Consider the following 21192-nt stretch of genomic DNA (forward strand, 5'->3'; position numbering starts at 1 on the left):
AGGCCTTGTGTCTATGCTGGAAATTACTATTTTGTATTTGGTGTTGAATTAATCTGGCATTCTCCTTTCCCCCTCCTAACCAAATGCATGGCCTTATTCCTATGTTATCTATTTATGGTAACAATATAGTAACAATACTCCATTGATGATTGAGGACTTGAATTCTGTATCACAATTGTGGCAATGGTTCTACTCCTGTTTTAGGTTTCCAATAGTTTTATACAAAGAGGTCTTTTTAAGGAGAAAGTGGGAAGTATATGAGTTCTGGCAAGAAAAGGTAAATGACACTAGGAATGAGAGGAGTCAATTGTTCTGCTTAAAACACCACAGTTCATAGAAATAATATATATATATAAAAAAAGCAGATGAAACACAAAAGAGGATTTAAATAAAGGCCAAGCATAAAATTGAAGACATATTCTACATAATAACAAAATATCTCATTAAAATGAAATAAAATAAATAAATATGAAAACAGTAATGTTACAAAGAATCAGAACTATTAAGAATAATTATAAGAATTTCTATATACAGAAGAAGTAGGAAAGGAGGGAGGGTGTATCTGTTAGGATAAACTGTGACACAACAACAATGATGATCATAATATTAACAACAGTTCCTTCATTCTGCTGAAGTGTCTGGTGTTGACAATCATCTTAAGACTTAAAAACTTTGCTAAGACTAACTGGCTTTGATATATATAATCCTTACAGACATGAAATGAGCAGTTTAAAAGAATAAAATCAAGAATTTAAAGTGAAGTACCATTAAGATAGATGAAAGAAGATAATTGCTATAAATCAGAAAGAGAGCGATGAATATGATGATGAGGAGGTATTGATAAAAATAACTGCAGTCTTAACTTCTAGTAATTAATCAACAGTTGCTTAATCATAAAGCTTTTATCATTACTATTTAGTTCTGGCAGACTGATACATGCACACAGTCACAAACACACACTCAGAAAAGACTCACACATACAGCTATGGGTAATGCATAATACTCAAGCTGCCAAAGACCCACACAGAGATATAGGTAATATTTCATGGGTGATGCGAGTGGTATTTTGATTATAATACAAGATGCCTTTTTTTCTCTTTTTGGGCAGATTATAAATTACAACAGAGAGTGGTTTTCATATATTGGGATGAAAGTTCATCACTGAAAGACTCAGTTGACATAAAGAACATTTTGTGGGGGGGGGGGCAACTGGTATAAGGGCAGACATTCATTGGGAAGAAAACAAAATACCACATTCTTAGAGTACATTTTTGCAGGAAGATGACAGAAAGAAGAGCATTTATCTAGAAACAAATCTCTAGAAAGGAAAATATTTATGAAGAGTAGCAAAGGAAAAGCCCACTTTTTACAAAGACATCCAATAAGAAGGGTATTGTTTAGGGGTGTGATTGTGGAAACAGAAAGCTTTGGAAAGAACCAAATCCATAGTCTAGTACCAAGTTGATGGAAAGGAGAGGATTTTTAACCCTTTAGTGTTCAGATTACTGTCAAATGTAATCCTTATTTATTCACACTGTTTTGAATTAATCACGCATTATCTCATAACTTTGAGATTTCAATGATGCGATTTTACGTTTAGATTGATATTATAGGGCAGGTGTGAGAGGCTGGATCTAGTCAATTTGAACACAAAACAAAAAGATAATGACAAGGTAGTGTAAATGAACTTGTTTTTGAAACCAAGCTGATAAGAAGAGGTTTTAAGCAAAAAATGGTGAAGGAAGATAGTGTGATGTGGAATTCTTTTTTTTTTTTATTAAACACAAAATGTAGAAGATTTTAAAGACAAACGATGGGAAGAAAAAATGATTCACTCAGCAAAGATGGCAGAATGTTCTCACAAGAAATGTCATTTGACCAGTAAACAACCTATTCAAAGGACATTTGGGAAGAAACATGGTGGAAGGTACAATGTTTTATGTAGACAACCACAAAGATGCTAAATAGCAACTTTTCTTTTAATATTTGAAGAAAAGCTAATAGCAAATATAGAAAAGAACATCCTGTAGTAAGGCATAGATGGCCTTCATAAGAGGAATGGTGGAAATGAAAACTGTGCATGTGAGTGTGTGTATATGTATATATAGATATATATAGCTAGAGAGAGGGAGAAAAACAGGCATTGTGTAGAAGAGCAACCTGTAAAAACAGCAACCATGTATATGCGTGTGTTTGTGTGTGTGTGTGTGTGTGTATATATATACATATAATATATATATATATATATATATATATATATACATACACAGACAGATAGATAGATATATAGATGGAGAGAGAGAGAGAAAAACAGGCATTGTGTAGAAGAGTAGCCTGTAAAAACAGCAACCATGTTCAGGAGCAGTTTACACTCTCTTTATACAATATTGTTCACAAACGGCAGCAAACAGAAAAGAAAGGGGAAGACAAGAATGAAATATAGAAGACAAAAAGTGAGCACACACACAAAAAAAAGTAATTATTCTATCCATTGGTTGTAGAATGAACTGTTCTTGGCTTCATCATTTTACTCCAGAGTGGAATAGATGAGATCTTTAACCATAGGTGAATTGAAGAGAGTATCAGAAGAAATGAAGCGCAGAACTAATACAGATGCATTCATGCACTCACACTCGTCAACACCTGCATGCACATGCAAACACACAGACGTGTGTGAACACAAACACATTGATCCAAACACGCACACACAATAAGATATACATTACAAACTCAGTGTTCAACAATCTGTATGGACATACATACACAGGAGAGGATATATACACCACACGCAGACAAACATATATGCACAATGCAGACACAGCCTACATTGCACAAATACATAGATACATACGCATAAAATCATTCATTACACACAGATGCACTCTTGACAATAGTATTCCAGTATAATGAACATAAACAAAAAAATTTTACACGTGTGTGTGTGTGTGTGTATATATATATATATATATATACACACACACACACACATACAAGCGCAACCATATACATACGTACACACACAATCATATACATATATACACATTTATGCCCTGTACCTTACACATACACCCACCGAGTAAAACAACAGAAAGAATAAAAATAAACCTAAAAAAACCTCTAAGAATGGAGCCAAAGAAATTATCAGATGAAATGAGATCTGAACAGGGAACTTTCTAGAAACAAAAAGAGTTTATAAATATAAAAAAAAATTAAGGAAAGAAAAATCTGGCATACTGTAATGATTATTAAAACTTTGAAGGCGGAGTCTAGACTGAATAAGAAGATATTAAAAATGAGAAAAAAGTGTGAAAATATAAAAAAAAAAAAAAAAGATAGCTATTATATCTGAACAAGATGGATAGCTGTGTGTGAAGATTTATATATATATATATATATATATATATATATATATATATATATATATATATACACACACATATATATATATATATATAAATACACACACACACAAATGGATGTAAGCTTTTCTGGTTGTATCATTTGAATTTCTCATTAATGGAGAGCCAGTTACTAGCTCAGGAATAAGGATCTTTCATTGGAATTTAGACATCAGCCAGGTAGTGGTGTGTGCATGTACACATATAAGCATGCAAGCATATATGTATATACTGTGCAGGCACGAATTGGATTTCTTTTTATATATGGTTCTATATGTCTATATGTGTGCATATATGCACTTATTAGGTGCTAAACTTCTGGAATGTTACACATATTCTCAGAGCAATGTTAATGGCTCGTTATAGCTGTAATTTATTAATTAGACAAGCCATGTTCTTTACTGTTTTGTGAAGCCCAATTTCTCAAGATCAATGTTGAGGTTGTGGGTGATGTATTAAAGTGCTCCAATGATTGTAAGTAATAGATTTAAATCGAGAGTATAGTTTTGGTGAAGGTTTATATGTATGTATGTCTTGTGTGTGCATGTATATACATGCATACATACATATATATATATATGGGTGTGTGTGTGTGTAAAGGTGCAAGGTTTAGTGGTTAGGGGCATTTGGCTCACAATCGTAAGGCTGTGAGTTTAATTCCCAGCACCACACTGTGTCCTTGAGCAAGACACTTTATTTCACATTGTTCCAGTTCACTCAGTTGGTGAAAATGGTTTGCGCTTGTAATCCTCTAATTCAAAGGCCCAAACTTGTCACATTCTGTGCCATGCTAAATCTCCCTCTGAATGACATCAGTGGAGTGCTCAGTCATTTGCAAGTTAATTTCACGAGCAGGCTTGTTCCACTGATCACATCAACTGGAACACACATCATTATAATTGACAGAAAGCCAGTATATATATATATATATGTATGTATATATATATATAATTATATGGGTGCGTAAGTATGTGCACATACACACATATATATATATGGATATGTAAGTATGCATGCACATACACACATGTTAAGTGTACTGCATCACAGCAGTGAAACATTGGCACTAAATACAAAGAACATGTGGTGAAAATTGGAAAGAAATGAGGTGAATACTGGTGGATGTATAATGTATAATGTTACAGTGCATTAAGCAGAGAACCGAAACGAGCTAAGAAAACCTGGGTATAAGAGAAATCAGATGTGGCATATGAAGGTGCAGACTGCACTGATAAGGACATGCGATCTGTGTAGAGGATGTCATTTGGTTAAAAAAAAAAAAAAGAATCAGCCAAGTGATCCAAGCAGAAGGAAGCCACACAAGGGGCAAAGTCAAGAAGAGCATCGTAAGAAGTGAAAGTTGGATCTCAGTAGAGTGAACCAATGAATGAGATAAGAAAGAACCATAACAGAGTGATATGTTGAAGAAAGTCCAGCTTAGCCATGCAAACATGGAGATGTAGACAAAGTAATAATGATAAAGATGACATGTACAGTTTATGTATCAATAAACACACACACATACATGCACACACAACCCAAGGACTATGGCCATGTTAGAGCATGACTTATCTAGACATATTTGCACATGTCTTTGTGTACTGTGTATGTTTATATATATATATATACACACACACACACACACACACTGTGAAGCAAGAAGCCAGGATGCACAGTATATATAACTATACAAAGAGAGGAAGAAGGAAGTTGGGAAGAGAGGAAATGATATGAAGAAACGAGTAGGAATGACAAGGGTGGTAACAGCAACAACAACAACCCAACAGAAGAAACAACTAAGATGAACAGAAAGAAATAAAATCATTTCTTCATTCTACTTGTCCATACTCATTTATTGTCGTGTTACACCCAAGAGATGCATTGAGGTAGACACCATTTATTACAGCAATTCACACACACACGAAAACTGCGACACATGAACACCTCAATATGCAGACATCCTTTGCATGTTTTTGCCTGTGTGTGCGTGTACACATATAAACATAAGCATATACACAAATATGTATATGTATATATGTATGTGTGTACATATATATATATTTCACTTAGGCAGTGTGAAACTAATAACCTCGTGTAGAACTCAATATACGCATACTTCAAAACGAAGCGTTAGTCGAGTACAATAAGATGACAAAAGAATAAGCGATCACTAACAGGATCTATCAGTAAAAATATGTATATGCTGACGTGTGTGTGTGTGTGTCTGTGGGTATATTCACATGTGTAGGTATATGCATACATATATATTTTTACTGTGGAGCCTGGTGCAGCCTCCTGGCTTGGCAGTCCCCAGTCAAACAGTCCAAACCATGCCAGCATGGAAAATGGATATTAAACAATGATAATGATATCTAATTACTGCTTCTCTATATTTGAGTATACCTATCCTTATACACACTTCAGCATTAATCTTTTTCTATTTATGGGAGGGAGCTCCTGGGTTTTGTTTTCTCATATCCATGTTTGTTTTCTCATTGGTAATGCATTTCTGTGTGTATGCATAAATGTAAATGCTTTTTTCCAAATATATAGTACTTCATACTTTGAGGTGTTCCGATGAAGCTACAAGGTGCTACTCAGGTACTCAACTATGAGCATCTTATAGTAGAAGCAGTTGTAAGCTACTGAAATTCATAAGATGATTGTTTTTTCTTTTGTCATTGCATTTTCTTATACACACACACACACACACACATATATATATATATGTATATATATTTAGGTAAGTAGAGTTAGCAGTTGGAGTAACCATATACAGATATACATATACATACATATATATATACACACACACACACACATATATGTAGAGGGTGTGTGGTTAAGTTCACATTGGAACTACATGGTTTAAGGTTTGTTCCTAGCATGTTGACCATTGGCAGGAATCAACTGTCCCATCAACAAGTTCAACAAAGTCTTGTGAGTAAAATTTGATAGATGGAAACTATGTTGAAGCCCGTCATGTGTGTATGTGTATTTATGTATATGAATGTTGTGTGCATTTCCCACGTCTTAAACATGTGCACACTAATTGTAAACAAGATCTACTATCATACAAAAATAGTATTGGTTGTTAACAGCTCATTGCCCCAAACCATGTCTGCCAATTGAGCAGCTTGCTGTTCAAAGGACAAAGTTCAGCTTATTACCTCACTTGAAATGCATATAGTTGTGACATACTGTAGCCCGGTTTTCTTGATCTGTCATGGTTGTCCACCAGAAGTTGGGTGTCCACTAATAATTTGCCTGTCCATTTCTTGACAAGGTCTGTCCAACTTTTCCTTTGTCCACTTCTTAGTTTCCTTTCGACAGTTCTTTGAAGAATGGTTTTTGAAAAGTCATTATATCGTGTGACGCTGCCCAACTATTTTAGCTTTCTTTTCTTCTCCAACACACACAGACACATCCTTTTATATATACACACACACACACCGAATACTTGTTTCTAATAAAGGCACAAGGCCTGAAAAGGGGTGATTACAGTGATCGCAGTGCTTGAATGGTACTTTAGTTTATCATCCCCACCACTCACCCAAAGTTAATAACAACTACAACAACAACAACAGAAGCAGCAATAGCAGAGATCAACCCACAATGCACTCAGCCACCTTTTTTGTTTGTTAATTCCTGCTGCTGTCCTCACACTCTATAGTGCAAGCTACACCACCAAGATAGCCTACCAGCTACCCACCACCAATCCTTTCTAGGCCTTCTTAATACAATTCCCATTTCCACTCTGTCTATGTAACACCCAGCCAGTTCTGCCCACTACCCACTGCCCCATGTAGAGATGAAGAAAAGACTGGCTGCAACTCTGTCCCCTTGAGAGTGCTGTACCCTTCTGCTTAAGTCTTTCACACCTTCCTGATTTCTTCAGCACCACCGCTGCCATCCATCTATACATCACTATTCTAGACACCATCACCCTACTTGAGACAGCTACATTGCCCAAACCAAGTTCAAGACAATATATTTTTGCAGTCTGTCTCCTTTAAGCCTCCACCTTCCCCATCCAGGTTACCACCACCACTACAACTGTCATCACCACAACACTAGCATAATTACCCCCACCATAAACACTGCTACAGTAAACAGCACCACCACTTACACCGACAGCAACTATAATCTTCACCATCATTATCAACATTATCACTAGCAACTCCATAAGCATCACTACCCTCACTTAAAACAGCAGCAGCACCACCACCAATTAAAGCTACCAGTGCTATTATACCACTACACTGTTGGCACACTGTTTATACCATCGGTACAAACACCACTGCTTCACAAATCCACATTACTACTTCTACTACCACCACCACTTACACTATGAACACTACCACCACTGCTTATAATATACAATCAGGACTGTCACCACTACAACACCAACACTACCAGCACAACTACAGCCTTCACCACTGCCAACACATCTGTAATACTACCACTATAACTACCACAGTCTTCACCATCAACACCTCCATCCCACCACCACCACTAACACCTATACACCACAATGAGATAAGCCAATCATGCAATTCAAATTTACTTCTTTGCTCCACCTTTATAAAGGACCCTTCCTCTGCTGGTGCCTTCAATATCACCACCATCATTGAACCACTCCCTATACTGAGACACACACACACACACACACACATATATTTACATAGAGACACAAACATACACACTTCCTAAAGAGCTCCAATTCCTTCTGGGCACAATCTCCTACACACACACACTTCTGCCAACCTCATTAGACAACACCCACCAATAACACCACCCTCACAGCTACTGACATCACATACGCACATCCTTCTGCCCACCGTTACCATCACCAGCACCACCACCACCACACAAACAAACCAATGTGCATGCAGCTCATTCTCAGAAAACGACCATATTAAACCCTCTGCCCACCACAAACCTCACATTCCCTTCCAGCACACTTTTGACTTCAGTCTCAACATCATTACATAAAACAGAAACAGGAAGTCTTCAGAGCAGTACAGAGCAAACCAGACAAGACAAAGTAGAACACCACCCCAGTCCAACTAAGCCAGACCAAACAGGAAGTCCAGTGTCTGTAAGAGACATCTTACAAACTTTTAACTATTGATTTTTTTTTACACATCCATGTGTATTCTCTATGTTTAATAGAACAGTGACTAGCATAGAGGGGTGGTAAATTGCTGGTTAGACAAGTTTGCAATGCAGTTTCTAATCCTGAATGAGCTGTTTTACTTGATCTCACATGAAATGTTTATGGCAGAGTGATAGCTATATTGCAGTGCTAAATTATTAGTTAAACAAGTCTTTAACCCTTTTGATACCAACCTGTCTGAAACCGCCACTGGTTCTGTAGTACAAATGTCCTGTTTTCAAAAGTTCTGAATTAAAATCTTCCACAAAACCCTAGTCACAATTTATATTCCTAATCCTAGCTTAATGATAACTAAGTTAGCTTATTAAATTCTTTGTTATATTTAAAATTAATTGAAAGAACCACAGAGCATCTCAACAGAAATATGGTAATAAAAGGGTTAAGGTAGATTCCATTCTTAAATGAGCTATGGTACTCCAACGACATTCTTGACACACTACATAGAAAAATGACGATGTCTATTTAAGACCACTATGGGTTATATCCAAATATTCCTCACTGAATTTAAACTTTTATTAGATAGGTTTTCTTTAAAAGATAAAATCTAAGTTCAAAACATCAGGATTCAATAACATACAAACTTAGAAAAAAATAAAATAATTAATAAGAAAGAAACAAAAAAAAAAGCAACAGAACTAATGTAGATATACTATAACCACAACTGTCACTCAGAATCAAGGATACCATGGTAGTATGCACCAAACTTTCTCTAATAGTTTTATATGCGTAAGTACTTGGGAGTAGACAAATACACTCTCTTGACCCAACCCCAGTCTTGATCCTGGATGAACACCCAGAATGTAAAAACTGGATTATGAAAGGGTTGCACCAACAACTGGCTGGTTGTCACTGGAGCAATATGAAATAAAGTACTTTACTCAAAAGCACAACACACTGCCTACTTTAACAATTGAACCCATGGCCTTATGATCACCAATTCAGTAGTGTAACTACTAGGCCAAATACTGTGTGTGCATGTGTATGAGTGCTCAGACACACTCATCTAAATAAATATACACACACTCATCATTTAATGAATATGTTTCCATGCTTGCATGAGATGAAGAGATCTTCTCCAGTACAGTCTCACCATTTGAGGTAGACCCTTTGTCATCTTCACAAGGTTCAGCCTCCCAAAAATCAGTTTCCTCACAGCTTTCCATGTCTTTCTCTCCCATGAATATTTTGTCCCTTCCTTACTGCCCATCCGCCACCCCATGCCTTACCTTATGGCCACACTAGCTTAGTCTTGTTTTGTGGACATGAAATCTGATTGCTCTTATACATAGATTATCTCTCAGCTCATTTGCGATCTATTGTTCATGCACACTGACAAAACATTCTGACTTTGCATTCTTTTTTTATTTTATCACACATCCTCTACATTCAATGTCCGGGTTTCACTAGCATGTAACATCAATTTGTACACAAGCATTATACAATCTCTCCATCATGATACTTAGAAAAAAAGTCTGTGATATGTGTGTGTAGTGATACACACACACACAGTATGGCTTAGTGACAAAGAATTTATGGTATGTATCTTATGAATTAATGGAATAGACATTAATGTAAACAATATCAAACATTGTCACATCTGTAAATAACCATCTGAAATGAAAGGGTCTTTTGTTCATTTTCGATTTCAAATTAGTATTTACAGATGTATGTCTCTGAGCATGTGTATACACATGTATGTGTGTATATATATATATATATATATATATATACACACAGACACACACACATATACATATGATATGTTTATTATTCTGTTTAGTCACCTATACAGAAACATTCAGGCACAAACAACACACTAAAGTTCTCTCTGTCTCTTTATATATATATATACATATATATATATATATATATATATATATATATATGTACATACATATCACACACACATACATATCTATGTATGTACATATATATACATATATACAAACATACACACACACACACACACATATATATATATACATATACAAACATACATATACATTCATATATATATATATATATATATATATATAAAATTTCAATATGTTATATGAGATCACTACACACAGAAACATCCTTGCATTAAAAAAAACAACATATATATATTATGATGATTATATATTTGTGGCCTGAAAGGCATACATGCGTATTATGGATTTTCTTATTCAGCATAAATACATGAATATACATACATGCAAGCATATATGTATATATGGATAATACATGTGTGTAAGTGTTTATACACATGCACATACACAAAGAAACCTAAAGAATTTGAATACAGTATATATATATATATATATATATATATATATTATATATATACACACACACACATATATAAGTATACACGCACACACATGCACATTCACGCACACACACATAAACATAAAAACAACAAACAAAGCGGTATTGAAGTGATGTATCCCTCTTGGTGGAGAGAAATCAGTTCCCTTTTGGTTTCTTCCCCCAACATTTCTCTTCTTATTTGTTTTGGCATTCAACACTAACACTACACAGGGTTAAATAAGGAAACTATAAAACAGTGCTTATAAGATAGATAGATGGATTAAATAGAGAGAAATACATATACATAGATAAGTATATACATATATATATTCCTGAGAGACAGACAGAGAGGAAAGGCAGAGATGCTAATTAAAAAATGTGCTACACGCAAATAGGAGAATGGTTAATGGATTTTGAAGAAATATCATGTGAGAAAAGAAGATAGAAATAAAAGTAAACTTGGCAAATAATTCATATATAAAAAAAAATTAATAATAGTAAAAATAATGGTGATAATTAAAATAATGTTGCTATTAATAATAATAATAATATAATAATAATAATAATAATAATAATAACCATAAACGATTTCAATTAAAATGACAGGTGTGAAAAAAAGTTTTTTGTTTAAGGGAAAAAATCCAAAAGAAAAAAAAATAATAAAATTTAACAATAACCACCAACAACAACAGCAACAACAAAACACACATACTAAGTTTTTAAGGCACTGCTTGTCATAGCACTTCTGGTTACAGTAACAATAATAATAAGAATAGGCTAATAATAATAATAATAATAATAATAATAATAATAATAATATAATAATAAGACTACTTAATAATAGTGGTAGTAGTAATAATAATAATGATAATAATAATAATGATAATAATCACAATAATAATAATCACAATAAACAAATAATAATAATAATAATAATATTGTAATCATAAATAAAAATACTATAATAACGAATAACAAAAAACTTATAAAAATATAAAGTATAATAAAAAATCCTGGAAGTGGAGTTGTGTGTGTGTGTGTGTGTGTGTGCATACCCATCCATGTATGTATGACTGTACGTGTCTCTATGTGTAAGTATGTGTCAGTTCGTTAGTGAGTGTGTGTTTTTGTATATGCCAGGAAATGTGTTTGTGCATTACAAAGGAAAACGAAATTAAACCTATCAGTTTTTGATAACCCTCCCATGACCCCTTAGTTCCTAACAAAATGAATAAATAAATAATACCCAGTTCATGTAATTTTCAAAGTAATGAAGAATTTGGAGGTATTTTAATAAAAACAACAAACTGACTATTATTTTATTATCAAGCCATTATTTGGAACATAATGCAAAATGTTGGTAAATTACAGTTACAACTGACGGCTTATAAATAAATACTTCTGTATAAGTATTTCTGTAGTACAGAATGAAAGGTAATGTTAGGCAGACTGAAGGATAACAAGACATTTGTATAAAAGTACAACACTAAGTTTTGTTTCTCTTGTGGCGGGAGGTGCTGGTTACTGAATAAGGAATAATTTATTGGAATGAAACATGTTCTTGGTACATCTTAAATATTGTTTCTATAACTTTCTCTATTCACCCTTCTTTGAAGATTTGAAAAATGTGGAAGTCGAATCCAGCAGGTTTCTGAGCTTGGAGCCAAGTATCACTAAATAAAATGTCCCTCAGTAATCTAACTTTCAACTGTCTTAGCCAGTTGACAGTGACAAAAATTCTAACATAATTCCAGTGTGTGGCATCTTGAGTTGGTATCTTCTTCTATAGCCATGAATGAAACTTGATAGCAACCTTGTAGAAGCCAATAATGAACTCTACTTACAGTTCTTTCAACAGCAGATATATTGTACTGCATATTTATAAATATTATATTAACATAATTAATGTTGCAGTAATCAGAAGTAGTCAAGTGATTATTTTTCTAGGAGGAGGTGGGGACTGATGCTATGCAGTTATCAGGGTCCAGGCTTGATTGGGCGAACATGTCAATGTGACAATTTGTTTAGTTACACTACACTTTCCGAATGTAGTTTCAACCCTGTGTTTCAACAGAATAAATGAGGCAGAGTAAAGGACAATATTCAGGTTTAAAACTGCCATAGGTGTTTGAGATACCTGAACAAACTTTGAAATAATAGTAGTAATAATAATTTATTTTATTTTCTTTTTCTACTCTAGGCACAAGGCCTGAAATTTTGGAGGAGGTGGAGGGAGTCGATTTGATCAACGCCAGTATGCAACTAGTACTTAATTTATTGACCCCCCCCCATGCTAACGTTTCTGCCAGTAATAACAACAACAATAACAGTAATTAGTAACTACCAGAAGAGATAGACAAAAACAACTGTTATTCTGTTTACTTTTTCAGCCTGGCATCTCTCATATGTCGTATTTCATGTGAAATATTGATGTCTATTTCACTATAATGGTCATATTACTATATCCCATATAGCTATCATTATCATGTGACATATCTTAATGTCAGCTTGACATCAATCACAACAATATTTAGTAATAAATTCAATACAAAACTAAGATACTAAAATATCGAACAAACTCAATATGATAACCTTTCCGACGTGTATATTATCTTGCAACATTCATGTCTATACTAACATTATTTGAAATCATTATTTACCGAGCTTTAAAAATACAATCTATATAATCACTATTATAATGGGCATCAGTAATTGAGGTAGTGAAATAGCAGTGTGATAGTGAAGACATCCTTCACAAGAGAACTGCAGCATTACCTCATACCTATGCATTAAATTCATCTCAAAACAATAGACATGGAAGCAGCACTGTATTAAAAGTCATACTGAAAACCAATGCACCTTGTAACTATTTCAATAACTACCTCCTTCACAGAGACAAATAAATGGCAGGTTTAAGTATGAGCTTAAGAATGCAGGTTATTCACCCTGCCAACCAACAGTTTACAACAGAGTAAACACATAGGTTATATAACAGACATGGTTGTATTAGACTTTAATATATTTTATTAAGAGTTTTTACATATTTCTACATAAGTCTTTGATATTTAATTCAGGAAAATAAGGTGTTCTGAAACCTATTAACATTTCCTCAATTTCTTGGCTTTATTGACAGCACAAAGTAGTGAGAGTGGCACGAGTGCTGTGTCATTATATATATATATATATATATATATATATATAAATTATGAATATATATATCTCTTGAATCTGAAATGGAAAACTTCACTCAGAAGTTTTTGTGCCAAGACCTCAACGACCGTTGCACTTCATCAGCTTATGAAAGCTTTATGCACAGAAACTCAAAGGCCTGAATGCTATGCATGCGCCATTTAATAAATTTAATTCCCTATTTCCAACAATATTGAGGTCAAATTCTTTTGTCATTATGCGTGGTTCAATGATATATGCAAAAATATATAATATAATATAATACAATATAAAACTAAAAGTTTCGACAAGTACTGGGAACAATCTAAGTTATTTTACTGCTTCACAATTACCGGTATAACTATTTATTGTTTCGGTCAAAAATTAGTGTTTTCATTCCTTCATGGATGAGTTCATGCATGTGTTTGTTTATTTATTTACCTACCTCATATATATATATATATATATATATATATATATATATATATATATATATATATATATATATATATATAATGATGTGAGTAGGATTCAATGATTGTAACTGTATAATTTTGTGTTCATGTCTGTGTGAGGGTGTCACAGTTCCGCTTCTTTCAAAGAGAGATCACAAGCTTTAGCATTTTACACTTGTAAATATATTGTCCAACATATGCAAGACTTACATGCACTGCCTAATGATCAACCTTTGACAATGCATCTCGTAGTAATTGCATCATTTTGTTCTTGTTAAAAGTAAAATTATCTACAGAAGCTACACTTTTTAAAACTGATTTTTCAAAAAAAAATTTTTTAATTAAAATTCAGTCTAAGGATAAAAAATGAATAATTAAATAATAATAATAATAATAAAAATAGTAGTAATAATAATAATAATAATAATAATAATAATAATAATAATAATAATAAAGACAACATCAATGGCAATCTGTGTTTTCAAAATTGGGAAAAGAAATTTGAATGAAAAAAAGAACGAAAGAAGAAAAACGTTTCATTTACTACTGAAAGAATTTAGACTAAAAACAAAGTTGAATTTTTACACCCTTTCCTTGTTCCTTCAAACCATTTATATATATTTTTTCTTTACAAAACACCAATAACTCCTTAATGTTTGTGCTTTTGCACCCCTGTTCCCTATTTTTTCCTCCAGTTTTGTTTTTAAACTCATAGAATTTTCTTTTTTTTTTATATATATAAATTTCTATATATTTTTTCTACTTTTATTTTTTTTTTGGCAAAAAATTCAAAAACAAAATTTGCAGAAACAATTTTGTTAAATAATGTGAGAGAAAAATATTAACCATTTCAAAAATTAAAAAAAAAACTGATAATGATGCTAATATGTGGGTTTTTTTTTTTTTTATAGTGGGGCTGCTGCTGCTGCTACAAAGTCCATAAGACTTGGTGCAGATATTTGACGAGTGTGACAACCCCCGCACACAACAGATACAGGCACAGTAGCGAAAGCTGTCAAATGATAAATAACATTATTTAAGGCGAATAATAACAATAAGTGAATTTAAAAAAAAAAAAAAATTTAATTTAAACGAAAAAAATGTACACACCCACACATGTAAACTACTTTTTTTTTTTTCTTTTGTTAAACAGCGAAATTATCATAATTTAACTTTAACCATCCTGCTTGCCCCCAACAACTACAAACACGACAAAAGAAAAAGAAAAAAATACAAAACACAGACAAAAAAGTAGTTAAAATTAATTTTTGGGTTTTCAAAGTGGATGCTCACCTCTAATCTGTCAGCCCTCGTAACTTTCTGTTGTGCTGTTCCAGGAATTCCTGTAGGCAACACCCCTGGAACTTGAGTGGAGACAACTGTTGCTTCGCTTCCAGTGCCGGCCACTGGAACGGTTGGTATTGCTGCATTCAAGTAAGGGTTGAACACAGCAGATGTCGGGACTGTGCTTATGTATGGAGGGGCCTGGGAGGAGGTAGAGAGAGAGAGAGAAGGGGGAAAGAAGAAAAAGAAAATACAATGTATAGAATAAGAACTTTGAATTGGAGGTGTGAAAAATGGAAAAACAAAAACAAAAAACAATTGAGTAATTTACAATTTAAAATATAAATAATGCAATGGAAAAATATTTGAGAAAATCTATCAACACACACACACACATATATATATATATATAATATATATATATATATTATATATATATATAAAGAATAAGTCTCTATTCAGATGTTGCTCGTTTGCTTCTTTCCTTGTTTCTTATATTCAAAAAGAATGAAAAGAGTAACAAACGAAAAGAAAAAGCAAAAAAGACCACCTTTACTAACTTTGAGAGAGTGAGAGAGAGAAAGAGAGAGAGAAAGAGTGAGAGAGAGAAAGAGAGAGAGAGAGAAAGAGAGAACAGTTGAGTTGGTGGTAACATGTCTGATGCAGCTTGGGATGTGTTTAAGTCTTATTCTAACTTCATCAGCAAGGCATACCTTGTACCATCCATGTTGAAGTCATGAGAGACATCACAAAGTATGATTGTGTACAGAAGGTCTAGAACTGTTTAGAGATTTAATCACATAAATAATTGTTAACTACATTTCTCTTAACTTTATAATAATACTATTATAGTATGGTAATAATGCATTTTATGTACATGCACAGTGATTTAGCTCTGTATGTATGAATTTATATATTTATATATATATATATGTATAGTTAATGAAAAGACAAAGAAGGTCTTTATTTTCTGCTTTAATTTATAAATATTTTGTGGTTTCCTTTTAAAACATTCTTTAATTCCTTCCTAGGGTAAATCTTTGTTTTTGGATGAAATATTATTATTTAAGTTTATGGAGCAGGGGAATAAATGACCTTTCTGAGATGGTAGGTGATCAGTCCCTACACCTTAGGGTTGGTGGTAAGGTATCAACAGAATAAACATTTGAACATGTATAGCAATTCAATCAATTATATAACATTGCTCTACAATTCTTGTCAAATGATCACTACTACTACTAGTAGTGGTAGTAGTAATAGTAGTAGTAGTCATATTTTTAACAGCAGGCTCATGTTAAACAGATCTACAATCAAAGATATTCCAATTATAACAATCCTTCGAGTTTTAAAAGACACTGTATAAAATAGTAACTTTGACTATTTGTTTATTTGCTTAGAGATGGTAGAGTTTGACTCCGTGAAAAGATTTAGCAGCTATTTTTAGTAAACTGAGCAACAGCAAAGTGATTATTTCATAAGCTTGGACTGTTTTCATGAGAAGTAGAATTAGAAGTATCTACCATGTGCAAGTGGCCAAGGTACTTAAGTCTTTCTAACACAGTCTAGTTGATTGTAAATAGGGAGCATAATAAAGTGCAGCTAACTGCAGTAAGCAGTGGAAGCATTGTATAATTAAAGAGAGTTTCAAGTAGATTGCATCATTGATTTCAAATCTTACTAACCATTTATTGATGCATATATCTGATACAGAAATATCAATATTCAGTACTTTAAAATGTGACAAATATCGATTGATTGATCGACTGATGTCAGTCTGATATCAGAAGGGCTGAATTAGTTAAGGTTTGATGGTGGAATTGTAATGTTTGAGCTAATTTTTGTCACGAATATTGTTCAATGAAGTGACTATAAAATCCATACTGTGGAAGCAATTTGTTAACAATTTAACCAATATTTACCAAATATGGTTAAAAAACTTAGAATAACAATACAGTGGAGTCAGCCATGTGAATAGTTGATGCATTCTCAGCCCACCCCAAGGACAAAAAAAAAAAAAGAAAAATCTTTCAAGAAGACCATACTATTGGTAATATAAGAATGATATTAAAAAAACAAGAAGTTGCACAAGCTAATGGTTTCTTCTTCATGTTTTTTTCTTTCACTTATGTATTTGCATTTAATATGCTTTTTTTTATATATTGTAGTAGCCTTTTGTTTCCAAGTTCAGTTGAATAAACAAATTTAGTGCAAACTAAAAGTGAAAGAAATAAATGAAGAAAGAAAATCAGATGTAACAATAAAAATAAACTAGAAAAAAAAATGAAATGACAAAAAAAAAAAAGTGTAAACAGAAGTGCAAGGCAATGGGATGGGAGGTATCTGTTTTACATAACCAATGAAGCATAAACGAAAACCAACGATTGCTCAGTGGAAGGATAAGATTGGTGCAAAGCATACAATACAGGCATAATAAATATTTCTACAATGCTTAGAGGAGCAATGAAATCTCTGTATGTGTGCATGTGTGTGTATGTGTATGTATGTATATATATATATATATATATATATATATATATATATATATGAAGATAGAGAGAGAGTGAGAGAGAGAGGAAGAGATCATAATTGATGAAAGGCTTCTTTTTGCTCCTGAAACAGACAGACAGAGAAACATGAAACTAAACGGTCAAACATTTCCTCAACTGTACATTGGTGAAATGTCAAGATGGAAATTGAATACACATACAGGTTGTCGTCGTACAAATATGTAAATTTTACTTGAGCTATACCAGCCATGCCAGCATCCTGTGTTCATAGGTAGGATCATGTAGGGACAGATATGAAGAGAGCGTTTACAAACATGTGGCTCTGGGAGATCAAACTCACTGGCATGGCACAATGGAAAAGTGCTTTCTACCCAAGGTTTATGAATGGGATCTTCTAAACAGGAACACAATAGAAGCCTGTCTGATCAATCATTCTACCTGATGAGTCACATTTTCTTCACATCAGCTCCACCCTACACCAGCTTTCAACAATTTCGAGAATCATGCAAGCATCATGGGTTTCTTTTATTCTTTTACATTTAACTCTCCTTACAAAAAGCTATTAAGATGACAATTAGAAGGTATATCATCAATGCAGGTATCAACACAGAGGCATACATCTACATTCAGGACTGAAACACTGTATAAAGGAGGAAAGAGGAAAAGGAGGATGACACAAAGAAGAAGAGAAGAAAACACATAGTAGGAGACTATGGCTCTACAAAATTTCCTTGGCTTTGAAACAAGGACAGGGGATTGACACACTATTTTGTAGAGAAGAAGTAATACTATTAAAATAGCAGAAATACATTATAATAATATGCAATTGGAAAAGATTTCTCTGTAGTATAACTGATAATGTGGTCATCTGTCAAACCATTTTTTACCTGGCCTGAGCAGTACCCCCATTCCATCCCCATCTCATCCTGTAAGTAGGATGTGTAGCTTCCTTCATCAGTCTCAAATTAGTCAAAAATTATAATGTCAATGGCTTGGTTTAATTAACCAACCTTGGGACCAACTCCATTGAATCTGCAATTGGTTGGCATGCTGAGGCCATCATCCATCATCCACAATTGAAAACAATCGAAGGAAACGACTCATATGAACAAGGCTACTGTTTCACTTGATCCTCAAAAGATTACAACAGTCTTCATTCCTTTCTCTCCATCAAAAACATACAAGCAGGGAGGGAAGCTTTGAACTCAATCAAAAAGAAACCAATAGTTGATACTAAGAAGGCGGCAAGCTGGCAGAAACATTAAGCATGCCGGGTGAAATGCTAAGCAGTACTTCATCTATTTTTACATTCTGAGTTCAAATTCAGCTGAGGTTGACTTTGCTATTCATCCTTTAGGGGTTGATAAATTAACTACCAGTTGTGTACTGGGATTGATCTAATTGGCTGGTCCCCTCACCAAAAATTTCGAGCCTTGTGCCTAGAGTTGAAAAGAATATTGGATACTAAGAAATTCTTCAGTTTTCAAAACTGAAATTGCATTATAATGTAGACCAGTGGTTCTCAACCATTTTTGCCTATGGATCCCTTTGACTCCTATCTTATTCAATGGGGAAACCCCATAGCCATTCAATGTCTTAAAAGTCCTATTATAATTTTATAAAATCTTAGAAATTGCATTAGAAAATGTTTAAATATTTAGTGTATTGTAGAAGTATAACTTGTTTATTGCACATAAATTTTAACAGCAAAGTCTTATGTGGACCCCAGTTGAGAACCAATGTAGACCTTACCCCACTGGTGGCTGAACCTTTACATACTGCTTACTACCAAGGAGTACAAACCTTCCCAAACAATTTCCTGTTACTGCTCGTATAAAAGATTACACACACCTAGCCTTGTAACGAAATTTTGCGGTTAGTAACTATTTCTGTAATAGCTGCGTCTACATGAAAATATACTTAAACAATCGGACACTGACAACGCCAATAATAAGCGCTACTACAATGACAATGATGACAGACACATCCAGCACCATTATTATCAATGTATTGTAATAAAAGGCTGCTGACCATTGCTACTACCTCTATATATCAAATAAGAATGGCCCCCACACATACATTACATATAAACATAAATATATTTGTGTGCAATTAGGTAGGTATGTATAACTGTATGCTTATGTGTGTGGAGTTACACAAACACATACACAATCAACTGAGACACTACCATGACCACCACCACCACTACATATAACTAAATTGCTTTTCAATAAAAGACTAGTGTTGGTTTATGGAAGCTCCTTTGGGGTGTGAAGGTGGGTGGGTGGGGTTATTACTAATTTTTTTACTTGCAATTTTTTTTGTTAGTTTAATTACATTAATATACTTAATTAGTAAGCTAAGCAAAATTAGATTAAAATTTTGAGTGAGTCTTAATTATAAGTATGTAAAAATTGTATTTGAAGTAATATATTGTTTAATTTCCTGTTGAGCTCATAAATATTTCACTGTAATTATTGAATAATATTATATTAATTATTCCCGTTATTATAATAGCATTTGTAGTGGCTCTCAGGAGCTGAACTTAATTATTTATAATATTTAGTTTCATTGCATGGTATTCTGAGCTCAAATTCTACCTGGTTCTACTCTACCCTTTTGTCTCTAAAGTAGGTGAACAACCCAATCAAATATACCCCCTCATATAAAAATGTCTGGCTTTGGGCCAATCTAGCAGAATTGGTAGAATATCAGCTGAAATGCCGGAGGTATTTTACTATGAACTTTTAAATACAGAATTTCAATTCACGATCAAGGATAACCTGGTGTTTCATCTTTCCGGAGGTACCTGACAAGTACTGGGGGTTTAATTCAATCACATTATACTCCCTGCCAAAATTTGTATGGTCATGTGCCAAATTTAGAAATTACTATTACTATTGATTTTT

General features: G+C 33.4%; 1 protein-coding gene across 16 annotated transcripts in view; it reads right to left on the minus strand.

Annotated features, from left to right (window-relative positions):
- Positions 1-21192, minus strand: part of LOC115222086 (muscleblind-like protein 1) — a 357773-nt gene that overhangs the window by 78063 nt on the left and 258518 nt on the right. For all 16 annotated transcript variants that reach the window (XM_036511148.1, XM_036511149.1, XM_036511150.1 and 13 more), the window contains one exon: positions 15786-15977. In XM_036511148.1, the coding sequence (XP_036367041.1) occupies positions 15786-15977 (192 nt within the window). The remainder of the gene's footprint in view (positions 1-15785; positions 15978-21192) is intronic.

Source organism: Octopus sinensis, linkage group LG19, assembly GCF_006345805.1.
Source record: "Octopus sinensis linkage group LG19, ASM634580v1, whole genome shotgun sequence".
Taxonomy (NCBI): Eukaryota; Metazoa; Mollusca; class Cephalopoda; order Octopoda; family Octopodidae; genus Octopus; species Octopus sinensis.